General features: G+C 41.0%; 1 protein-coding gene across 1 annotated transcript in view; it reads left to right on the top strand.

Annotated features, from left to right (window-relative positions):
* The window catches only part of SEMA5B (semaphorin 5B), a 132,829-nt gene that overhangs the window by 114,661 nt on the left and 5,191 nt on the right, over window positions 1-12,977 (top strand). Inside the window, exon 20 of the mRNA XM_054380966.1 lies at window positions 569-774. Coding sequence (XP_054236941.1) covers window positions 569-774 — 206 coding nt within the window. The remainder of the gene's footprint in view (window positions 1-568; window positions 775-12,977) is intronic.

The following is a 12,977-nucleotide window of genomic DNA, read 5'->3' as shown; positions in this document are numbered from 1 at the left end:
CAGAGGTAATACAGACATGGCCAAGGCAATACTGCCCCATGGATAAGCAAGAATGTTGAGCACACTTGGATTACATGGGGGAGGAATGTTTATCTCCCCCACCCCACACACAGTCCTATAGGCACTTCGGGCAGCCGACAGAAAGGGCTTTCCCCTCCCTTCCTTCCTTCTCAGAGAAACACTGAGGACTTTTATCCCCTTATTTCCATGACACGCACATGCCTTGGAATCCATTTATGTGCATTGTTTGTACGGCTCATTTCTTTAGCTGTCAGCTTAACATAATGTTTAGTTTCAATCTCAATAGAGGGGAGAGAGGAGAGACAGGGAGGGAGCTTTGAGAAAACAATGCATGAACCTGTTAAGCTGCGTAAGGCAGAGCAGCAGTGGGGAGACCGATTTGTGAGGAGATTATGCCAGTTTACGTTAGAATGTAAGAGTCTGGCTTCAACAGCTTATTAATGTTGATCCCGAGATGTCATAACTCTGATTTGCACCTGTGGTCTTGTTGTGAGAGGGAAAAAAGGATGTTCTTTAAAAATAGCACCTCTTGTCATTTCCCTTGCAGGTTTTAGTCTCATCCATCTGATTGCCACTGGGGTCTCCTGTTTCTTTGGCTCTAGCCTCTTAACGTTTGTGATTTACGTGTACTGCCAGCGCTGTCAGAGGCAGTCCCAGGAGTCCACCGTTATCCACCCGACCACTCCCAACCATCTCCATTACAAGGGCAACACAACCCCCAAGAACGAGAAGTACACTCCTATGGAATTCAAGGTAGGGTACTTGATGAGAAATATCACAACAGCTTAATACTACCTGAACAAACTCTGTGTTTATGTCATGGTTGGAACCAAATAGGTTTGTGGTTCTGTGCCCAACTGTTGGTGTCACATATGGGATTGAAGGGATGTTCAGCCATACTGTCACAAAGAGGTCAGAAAGTCCCATTACTGCAGTGGGATTTTGTTCTTTTTCACAGTCCTCATGAATATCAGATCAGTCTGGCAAGTGAGTAGCAAGATGCTCCAGCTCATTCTGACTATTGTATGTATACAAATTGTCCTCTTAAAAAAATCAGTAAGAGCTCAGTTCAGTGCATTGCTAGTGCATGGTAAGAGGAAACAGGCGAGGAAGAATAAAAGTGGAAACTTTTATTAGCCAAATAGCTAGGGAAATGCTTATTGGTAAGATGAGATTCTGGAAATGCTTTGGGCACTGCCAAATTAGAGAGAATGAAAAAGCAGAGAAGAGTTGACCACCTCTATCAGTACTGGACAGAACTCTCTCCAGGCAGCAATGCAGCATTTAATGATAGCAGCAGAACTGGGAGCCGAAGCCTTAGGAGAAGATGAGTGTTGAAGTAGCATATTCTGTTGGGAATATTTGCCTGCAAAAGAACACAACCCACTGGCTGAGCAGATAGGACTAAATGTGCATTGAGACAGTAGCACATTGTGGTATTTGAGCATTAGTCTCCAGATGAAGATCCTAAAAATGAGCAATAGGACGAGTGAAGGGGCTTCATGTCTCCCTTGGAGAAGCCTGCCTCAGGTCATTTGGACAGTGTGGAGCATTATTTGGCACATGAACACAAAACAGAAGGAAACCCTTCAACTCCTTGTTTCTTTCTATAGCTATGTGCTGTTGACATTTTGTTTGTCTGTTTCTGCTGATCTGGCCTGACTTCTGACTGAGACCCAATAGTAAGCCCAATAATGGGACTGTCTAAATTCCCTGAATATTTGGGACTGTTTCTACATAGGGATTTTATAATGCTCATCCTAAGATAATTGCTGATACATGGCCATGATTTGTAAGGCGAATACACATTAGTAATAAGAGCCGATGTTGGTTGGTCTTTTAAAAGAAAACAGTTTAAGCAGGAAATAACAGATGAGTTTGGCAATAAACACATGCTAAATTCCTTGTGTTGGGTATTGCAGCCCCTCAGAGGATCCTGCTGCCCATATATTCAGCCTCACAAATACATTTCCCAGCAGCATAAGGCTACAGTTCCATGCAGCTTAATAAGGGTGCAGCATCATAATGTTAGTCAGCATGGATTTGTGGGAAGTAAATCATGTCAAGCAAATTGGATTCCTTTTTTAAATTAAATAAATATTGATCTAGATAGGAGGGAAATAGCAGACATATTGGGATTTTCAGAAGCTTTTAACAAAGTTTCACAGCATGTATTATTCTGCACACTCTGCATATATGGGTTAGGTAATAAATTATTAAGACAGGTAAAGAACAAGGACCTGATCATGGAAGCTTCAAACTATGAAAGTAATCCTTTTGGTTGTGTGTGTAGTTGTGGCAAAGTCAATAGCAAGTCCTAGATAAGAAGTGCTTGCAGGAAGGAAGAGATGGGCAAGAGCATCTCACTGTTTCTTACATAGCAGACAAGGAAGAAAGACAAATTTATTTTTGTGGCCAAAAGCAGGCAGTTACAGGGTTGGTATTTCTTAATATTTTATATTGTGTTATCATATGTTTTCAGACGATGCTAGAACAGGGAAAATAGTTAAGATTTAGAAGGATGAAGTTGTTTGTGGAACAGTCTTCATCAATTGGGTAAATGGATGATGAAATGCAATATGTCTTTGCTGAGTGGTGCAGCTGAGTAGAAGTAATAACAAAGCTAAGCAAAGTTTAAAATAGCAGCAGATTAGTTAATGTGGTATCAGGAGGGAGTTGACCTCTTTGATAGATCCATCTCTGAATACTTGATCTTGTGTGTAGTAATGGTGAGCAGCTGTTAGTCTTCTTTCAAGGGACATGAAGAGACTAGGCATTAGATCAAGTTTGAAAAAGCTAGTTTATTTAAAGGAAGGCATTAGATAACTGGGACTGTATGAGTTAGACTAGGGGGAGAAGGGACTTGGACACAAGGAGAGATAGACCAGATGGGCCTTATTTATAGAATGTTAGGAAGTGAAAGAGTTCAAGTGAATAAATCTGCAGCCATTGGACAGACCAAAACAAAATGTTCTGGAGAAAGGGGCTACTTGCTAAGAACTCCAAGTCATACTCTTTCAGCATGGTGAATAAGGCAAAGAGATTTACAGAAAGGGCAAAGTGTGTTTATCAAGTGAAGGCCCTGTTCTCTCCTCTTGATGAATATTTCCTTATGTTCATCTTCGCTATTGTCCCTCCTTTCTTAAACTCTTGCCTGGAATGATCTCCTTTAACACTAAAAATTTGCTGCTTCTCAGTGTTCTCTTGAAGAATATAGCATTAGTGCCGTAAGAGGAAGGGTCTGCGTGCTCTCTGCAGTGTAATTAGTTACAGAACTTGTTATTAACCAGCTTTATATTTAGAAATAACTGGCAGGTTTTTCTAAGATCCAGAGGGAGCTTTTCATGCCTTCAAGGAGCACGTGTGGTTTTATTGTGATGCTGTGAAATTAACATTCAAATGGCAAGAACTAAAATTCACCTTTTAGAATATTGAGGATGGAAGTAAGCTTGGATATGGGCCTATCTGAATTTTAAATGTATATGTATGAAAGAAAGTGAGAACAGCTGAAATTTTAGATTCTAATCTGAATCTTCTATTCAGCAGCTACCAGGAAAGCTGCCGCTGAAATTTTTATATAATGAAGGCAAAAAAAATCATTGTAGGTTTGTGCATGTGTGTGAAAGAGTTGCTAAAGCCATGATTAAGGAAATACATGTTGTGTAGACTACTTTTCAGTAACAGAAAATGGTAATGCATAGTGACATGATGGCAGCAGAAGGCTGAGCATATGCCTAAGTCTATTGTTTTGCATTCTTTGATAATAATAAGCCTTCTGCAACCATCTTTAGTTTGTTTTCATCTTGAAATATTTCTGCTGTCCAACCAGCAGGTGAACACAGCGGAATATTTGGCAATGATACATTTAAATGTACAGGGCTGAATGCAAACTTATAAATCAAGGTGAACTTTATATGAGGGCAGATTTTAATGAAGGAAGTACCAGCTGATATGAGCTTTGTTGGACATTTCAGCACAGCAACGCAGTAATGCAGATCAGGTGTAAATATCATACATAATGGTGACCTATTGATCATTTAGCTGATGCTAATTTGCCTAGGCAGTGTTTTGCAGGAGTGTTTTATTTTTGCTGGCTTCTTTTCCCTTCCTGTTTTGCTTTCTCAAGAATGCTGTGAGGTTTATTATTAGCTATTTTAGCCATGATGTCTTAAAAGATTTCATGCATATGCATTTAGCAGCAGCGTGTTGATTTTGATTTGTTATTCATAGATTGTAGGGGAGAGACCTTTTGGGTCACCTAATAAGCAGTTCATGTTTCATTAATTGGTTAAAGTTCATACAGCACTCTGACAATATTGAAGACTATGCAGAACAAGAACATAATGAAATAAAAATTATCAGCTCTTCACATTTTGACATGATGGGCTACAGAGCCACCTACAACCTTCCCAGTGCAGCCATGCCGATTAGTTAATAGCTGGCTATCAAAGCAGAGAGGAAATCCTCTTCTCAAACATTTTTCTTCAGCTACTCAGTGACTTACTCTTGTGAATTACTTATTAGAGTTACAATGATGGAAGGCCAGATGATTCTGCAGTAGAAGCAGGAGGATGTAGGGTCAAGGTTGTGCCCTTGTGTATTAGGAAATCTTGGAACAGCCACACGTGGAGAAAGGGTTTGGGATGAACTTCCTCCTAATGCTGAATCCTCTGGCAATAAAGAAAGCCAGCATTTTATTCTACACAGGATTTGGATAGACAAAAGCATCTGCACATTGGTCCAAATCCAAAATCCAGTGGCCTTTGGATCAGGCCAGATGGGATTAGTGAGAAATGTAAGTTTGCAGGATGGTTATGATGATGATTCTGCAGATTTTCTTCTCAGCTGTGCTGGGCAGACCTCCCTCTGTCCTTCCTTCCTTAAACACAGCTTTTAGTCATGGGTCATCCAGTCAAACTCTGTTTGTACTGATGCCTCAAATAAACTGAGGAAGCACCTGAGCATTGTGTCTGCTTTGTGCATCGTTACTGTTCTCCTAGAAGCTACAGACCAAACACTGAAATTGTGCCCAAGCAAAACAGTCATTTATGGCAATGAGCAGAGTTATTGTGGAGGAAGATGAGAGAACTATGTGAGAGGGAAAGTGTTTGATATATCACCTGATACCTGAAGTTTCTAGGAGGATATCAGAACAATACACATTAACTTCAGCAGGACTCTGAGTCCTGCACTTGCCTGAAATGATACAGTAAATATAAATGCAACTACCAGAAAATGGGAGAAATATTCAGTAGATTACTTGGGACTCTGTATATATTAGAAGCTACAATGGATATTTTATAATACAGTGAGAATAATGCAGTCGAGAATCAAATAACAGTGCAGAGCAGACAACCTCTGCAAAGGACTCTGGACTCTGTGATCCATACTTCATTACCAATCCCAAATAATTCATGACAATAAAATACCAACAGGGAGGGTTCTGAAACAGAAACCAATTCTGTCTTTGGAAGAGGAATACTTCTGAATAAAACAACAGGCCAGGTGTTTGGTGTGGCTTTCAGCACTGCAAAAAGAAATAAAGCTCAGAGCATTAAAAAGTGGATCCCTGTATGGATTTAAAATCTCACTCTCTTGGTGACGATCAATTTCATTGCCACTGAAAATTGCTTTTTTTTTTTTCTTTATAGTGGGCAAACGGCCAGTGGTTCAATGAGTTAAACGAGTTCTAACTGCTGTCAGGTGCCCTACAGCAATGTTGGCTAAGTCAGCCTTGGTCACTGATGATGTTTGTTTCTCTCTGCATAGGAAAGCTTAGGGCTTCTGCATCCTATGGCTTAATTGATAAGTTGATTCTTCAACTAAACTTGACTAGCAGATTTATTTGTAGTGATCACACCACATACATTGGCAGCACTGTGAAACAAGCTTTTTTCTTTCCCAGCCATCCTTTTACTGCGTATCATTCAAGCCCTGGGAAGTGGCTGTAAAGTTCAGGTAGAAGTCAGCAGCTGATGATACCCAACATTGCCAATAAGTTATCAACATCACAGAATCATGGAATGGTTTGGGTTGGAAGGGAACTCCAAAGGTTATCTAGTCCAACCCCCCTGCAGTGAGCAGGAACATCCTCCGTTAGGTGAGGTTGCCCAGAGCCCTGTCAACCCTGATCTTGAATATCTCCAAGGATGGGGCTCAACTACTTCCCTGGGCAACTTGTTCCACTACCCTCATGATAAAGAACTTCCTCTGAATGCCCAACCTGAATCTACTCTTTTCTAATTTCAAACCATTGCCCCTCATCCTATCACTTCAGGCCTCTGCAAACAGTCCCTTTCTGGCCTTCTTGTTATCCCCCTTCATGTACTGGAAGGCCACTCTTAGGTCTCCCCAGATTCTCTCTTAAGTATTTGCTTTAGCTTCATGGTGTTTTGAAGAGAGATTTATCTGATGTAATCTGTTGGAAAAATACACGCACACACACACACACACACATATATATGTATATATATATATAAAAAAAATATATAGTGAATCAGATTGAAACATAAATTTTGTTCTCAGTGAATTTCATGTTTAACAAAGACTATTTCTCCTGAACAAAGTGGCATTTAAGAACATTAACTGCATGAATGGTAGAGTACATATTTTCAGTACTTACCATGAGTATAGTATTATTCATAAAAGAATAGTAGGGGCAGGGGGTTGTATTGGCAAAGGCACATTGTGCCCTTTCTTGTATGATCCTGCAGTTGCAAATATCACTTCAGGGGACTCTCAATTTACATAATGCCTGCTAGAAAGGGAGAGCAAGAGAGCTTACTGATGGGGAAAAAAGGATTAAGTAGTGTGCCTCAGTCAAAATCTATTAGTGTCTTTTTTCCTCTTTATATCATTGGATCGAGTCAAATTGATCAGTCAAGCATGCCTGGAGGTGTAGCTGTCCTGGGATGATAGTGCATCTCTTGGAGGTGTCCCCACACTGTGGCAGCAGTGGCTCAGTGGGTTGCTGTGTGTAACTCATAGATATCTCCCTCTCATGGATGTATCATTTAAGAGTAGGAGAAACTGCCAGTTCAGATCTGAGTGTTTCCTTGCTGCTACTCCCTTTGGAGTGCTAAGCAGATGTTCACAACAGTCTCCCAATGGGAACTGGTCCCCACTCTATCAACTGTTCATACAAATACTTCATTATTTGGCAAGGCTGTTGCTGCTCCCCATGCTGCTCACATTGTTTCTCCTCCACCACCATCTTAGGGTGTCCAACACTTGGCACCACTTTTCATTTTCCTCTTTAAACCATATTGAGAACTTTTAGATGACGCCAGGGGTAGATGCTTCTTATTCATCCTGTCATGATTTACTCTAGTGACTCAACCTTCTCTTCTTCTCCTTGTACAACCAGGTGTATCTGCTCTACACTCAGATCAGGAATATGATCCATGCTCTACCCTCTTACCAGCTAGGCTAGTCATCATGGATGCTCAAACTAGTCTTTCTTTGGGGTTGTATTACTGCAGCTGTGACAATCTGTGGATGCAGGCAAGACAAGTCTGTAGGCAGACAAGTCTTGTTTTGTTTTTAATTGGATCAATGATTATAGCTGGAAAAAGCCGGTAGGTTTTTGAACATGTGAGCTGCTGTTTCAGACCTGAAGACAGACATATGTGTTCAAAAGTTTATCTGATTTTTCCATCTACACTACTTGATCTAATGATTCATATTACCTTTTTCTTGCAATTTTTGCCTTTCCTTGGCTGTCCCCACCCACTCACCTGTACTGGAAGAAGAATTAGCTAAGAACTGCAGGAAAGGGCCTAACAAAATTGCACTATGCTGGCTCCTGTGTATTTACTTGACTTCCCTCTACTGGTCAGAAGAGGAATATTTGGAATATACCCTAGCCTCATATGCTGAAAGTTAATGGTTTCCTTTGGTCCAGGTGTCTCCTTGAAGTTCTCTCTGGCACTGTTATGCACATTAGATGAACTATGAAATCCTCAGTGCTGCCAAGATGTGAAGGAGTAATTAATTATGTGTTTGCTAAAGAGTTTAAAAAGTGAGCCATGAAAGAGGCAGGAAGCTAAAGGGAGAGGATAATATTAGACAAATAATAAATACCAGAAAGCATATAACTTTTGTGGGACACTTGGAGAGCTGCTGCCTCACTATTTTTCTGGAATAGCTTCACTGGCAAATAATGGATTTTAAAGTAGAATTATAAAGAAGTGGAGCTTCATGCATACAAAATAAAGATAGCTGTGTCAGTATTCAGAAGTAGAATTCAATGTCCAGAATGTATTTGGCAGCTCTTTGAGGGGACAGCTGAAATACCTGAGCTGTTTTCTCCTGTCCTAAAGAGCCATTGAAAGCTCAGGGCTGCTCAGGATGTGCTGGCTATTGCCACTGCACAGGTGATGTGGGCTGCAGTGACACTATGTCCATTGCCACCTTTCCCTGGTGCATCATTTATATGTGCATGACAGGTTTGATGTGTGGTAAGCAGGAGCAGCTCTGCTTGCATTCCCCTATAGCTGGGGGAATCCTCATTAAGTCAGCTCAAACATGGTCCTGAGATTTGGCATGAAAAGGAAAGAACTGAAAATCTGTGGATGAAGGAATCTTGATGGACTGTATCCCGGAATCTGTGAGAAACAGCTCATGAACAACTCCAATTACCTTTATAAATATCATGGATCTTGGGCAAACCCCCAGTGCCATGTAATGCAAAGGTAATACAAAAGCATTTGTATTAAGCAGGCCAATTTCCTCCCAGCTAATTGGGTCACTGTTAAGCTACTGAAGTCTGATACACTGAAGTCACACAAGTAGCTCCAGTAAGTCTGTGTGGGAAACACCAGTTTTATTTGGGCTGAGGCAAAATATCTGTAAGCATACAGGCCCACAATCAATGGAGTATGCCTGGACCTTCCCCATTCCATAAAGCATACCAACAGGGTGTTAAATCCCACTTGATCATTAAAATTTGTCAGAGTTGGGGCTGTACTAGGGAGTGAAACCAGGAGGAACAAAATGGATTGGTTCAGCTGCACTTTCATTTACAGCAGTGGAAACTCATTGAAACAAATCTGTGTCAGCACTAATATGCAGGCAAATCTGAATTAATATTTGAGAGGCAACATATCTCATACTCTGATGAAATGAAAGATAGTTGGGCTGAACTGACAGCTGAGCCAGGACCTCAGTCAAACACAGTCACTTTTTTGCAGAGTCTCAGTGTTAGAGGACAAAGGGAATGCGTGAGACTGAGCTGCATAAAGGCAGATTCCCAGTTAGTTAAAACTGGCCCATACAGCTAAAAAGAAAAAAAAGAGGATGGTATTGGTGTCTTAAATAATCTTGTGACGTGTAGAAAGAAATTGGCTTGGACAGGAATGCTGCTGTAGAGATTGAAACCTAGCTAATGGACTGTGAACATCGGGCAATCATTAATGGGCACCTACAGGGCTATGGGGCGGAGTTGTTTGGGGCACTGTAAGCAGTAATGCAAGGTTTGGCTTTGTTTGATGTCTTCATTATCGACCTTGGAGAGGGTGCAGTCAGTGTGTTAATTAAACTAGCAGAGTTTTGACACACCTCTGGGAGGTGTGTCAAAAAAAGTCACTGGTATAGAAATAATGGAAAATGACCTGAGAAGGTTGTAAATGTAGAGAGGAAATAACAAGGTGAGATGCAACATAGGGAGAAAACAAAGCAGTCTTGAGGAAAATAATCAAAAGCAGCTATTTAGGGGGTAGGCAATATTTGGAAAGCAGTGAGACTAGAAGGGACTAAGTGGAGTTAGCAGATGGCAAATTGGCATATTAGGTGCAGTTTTTACTTTTATTTCTATTTTTACTCTTTTTTTTCCCCTTTTTTGCCTTCACCACTGCAGTTATACCTTTGCAATTCTTAGTCTAAATGCAGCACCAGGCTGCATGACTTGTGTTGGTAATTCACCAGAATAAAATGCTCTGAGACCATCTGAAAACTCAGGGCTGGCTGATTGCTCTGGCGTAACTGCAGTGAAGCACTGAGCACTGCCTTCCTCAGCCAGTCACTGAATCCTTACTACTTACCATCAGCTGAAGCCCAGTACAGGCCAGTTGCTCTGTATTACTATCTGCAACCAATGAGAACTGTTAAACTGATTTAGAAGGCAGTGATTAACCCTCTGGTGAGTTAGTGTCAGTACTAGAGCATGCATAAGGGCAGGTGCTGCAGCTCTGCCTAGTAGTAAGCCCCTGTAGTAACACTATTGTAAATGTGAGGGACCCAGGAAGGGCATATACCAAGGCATAGCAGTGCAGCAAGGAGAAAGTTTACACTTTCCCACGCAGCTGAGATCATGTCTGCTATATCCTGTGCACCAGCTATATTGGGAAGCAATTTGGGGCAGCCCTGAATTCCTCTTTTGTTTGGGTGCCACGTCATGGGTGTTACCACCACCAATTTACTGGCAAGCCAGGCATAAATAGCAAGTTTAGGCTAGACACCTGCACTTGTCAGTGGGAAGATTTCCATCAACTCCTTGGACTTCAGTTTCCAGTTCAGAAAAATTCTTCAACCTGGATTTAGCTCTAAGCAGGGCCTCACTTCAGTTTGCCTTACAATTGCATACAGTTTGTTTTGTCATCATACTCATGTGCTTAATGTCAGGGTCATGCCAAGGTATCTTTCTGACAATGGCCCTTTATGTTGCCAGCTCTAAAGGTTTTGTAAGTTTAAAACTGCAATAATAAAACCTCACTCCCTCCTAAGTATATGGATAAAATAGCTATTTTCAAACAGCTATAGAAAGCTGTAGCTATTCATTTTCCTATAATTGAATGTTAGTTTCATTGTCAACCTGAGCACATCTACAGATGCTGCTGTCATGTGGGGGTTGTTTAATTTATTTACCAATAACAGTGAACAAAGAATTTCCAGTCTAAAAATATGGTAAACTTCCATCCAAAAAGAACATGCAACCATAAGTTTAGTGTCCCAGTGGGACTTTTTTTGTCTTCCTTTTTCAAATGGAAAACCCTTCCTATATAGAAAATAGGTTCCTCATCTGTACATCTACACTTCACTGTAAATTCTGCAATCAGCCTTACTGAATTAATCAGAAAAAAAATCAATACTTAAACCCTGGCCACTGCTGCCTTTGACTTTGGTGTAGGCAGAGCTCAGGAGACTTTGTAAAAGCATCAGAAGAGACTGTTCAGTGTAAGACACTGAGCAAATTTTTAAGAAGAAAGAAGAATCATTAAGGTCTTAAAAAACCCATCATTCTTAGCTTGCAGTAAATGCACGCATCTCGTAAGGTCTTTCTGGCAACTTTCCGACTTTCCAGGGTCATTTGTAAGGCACAGCTCGAGCAGCACAGCAGTGTTGTGGCATCTAGCTGATCAGAAAAAAGGGAGCGTGTGGGTGGCCAGGCATCATTTATTTCCTTGGTGTCAATTATTGCCAAAAGAGGTTATGTTTGTTGTGTGGTTTATTTTGTTTAAATGTAATTATTATGGTTATTCTTTCCAAACTTGCTGGCTAGTTATAATTCTGAGATCTCTGCCTTGGTACTTCAGAGATGTACCAAGCTGTGGGAAATGTTTGATACTATTAATATATTTTTACAACCCTAAGTCATTTGGCTAACGTTCCTAGGATTCAAAAAGTAGCATCCTTTAGTGAGAAGGCATGGCTAGCTCCATACAACAGCTGATCTGCATCGAAAAGGCATTTTGCTCAATCTGGGTTCACTGCAAGAAGCAAACAACTTCAAAGGAGCACAAAAGAACACAAATGTTGGATCTTGGCTTCATTACATCATTGCACAATTCCCTCATCCCTCCATTTTCCTGAGGGATGAGGAGTAATGGCCATCCCACTGCTGCTACAGGAAGTCTGTTGGATGTCATTCCAAGGAAAATTGGAAAGGCTACCTCAATTTTTTGGGGGCTAATTGTGCGACTGAGTACAGTGGGAATGTTACCCTTGCTCTCTGCTGAGGCAGAATGCAGGATGCATCTGAACTTCATTTGGATGTTGCTAAGAGGACTGAACTGACTACAAAGCTGCTGCCTGCTACTTAGACCCTGATTTTAGTCCTATGCCTGTGTCCACAGTTGATGACCAAGGTCAGCACCAATAGTTGCTACTCTTGTTTCCTTAGTGCCTGCACTCGCTTTGCGATGAAGGAAAGGGGAAGCTTTTCTTTGTTGTGTATTGGGATACTCAACATTACAAACAAACTTGTAAAATGGAAACTTGCAGCTATGCAGTCCTGGCACAGGCACCGCATCCCTGATGAGTCATGGCCATTGGAAAGGGGCATGCCGTGTTGTTCAGCCTCTTCAGAGGTTGAAGTAGTGCTAACATAACTATAAATGCTAGACAGAGTAGTTTGAAGCTGCCCAGGAAGGTCACCTAACATTTTCTTTCATCTTTACCCCTTTTTTTAAGAGGAAAATGTCATGGGGGAGGTGAAAGAACTGAAATTACACCTGTCAATGGAGAAACAGTGGAGAAACTGTGAGGTTGGGGGAAATTGTCCTTGTTCCTTGACTTCACAGGGACAGTGGTGCTGTGTTGCTAGTGAAGATTAACCTACAAAACTCCTGAAAAACTTGCTGACTCTTCCCCCACACTACCCTCAAAATAGAAAAGAAGATCTGGAGGTAAAAGAGAATGCTGAGCTCCAGGAAGCTGACTGCTTTCCCTGTGAGATTAAGGAAATCTTGCTGTTGCATGTAACCCTGGGGAAACTGTTATGGCCCTTATTTTGGTATTAGGTGTATGTGTATCAGATGCTTTTAGAAGCACCCTTTTCACTTCACCTTCTAAAAAACTCTATAAAATTCTTTTTAATTTGGGATGGGGAGATGTTAATCTGCTTTTTAAGCCAAGTTTTGAAAATTTTTGACTGTTCACTGAAAATTGAAACATTTAATCTGTTTATGTGTGTAAGAAATATTTATACAGCTTTGCACAGGCAGCTGTAGGATGGGAGT

The sequence above is a fragment of the Indicator indicator genome, chromosome 5 (genome assembly GCF_027791375.1).
Source record: "Indicator indicator isolate 239-I01 chromosome 5, UM_Iind_1.1, whole genome shotgun sequence".
NCBI classification, from domain to species: domain Eukaryota; kingdom Metazoa; phylum Chordata; class Aves; order Piciformes; family Indicatoridae; genus Indicator; species Indicator indicator.
This window is presented reverse-complemented; position numbering and strand designations above follow the sequence as displayed.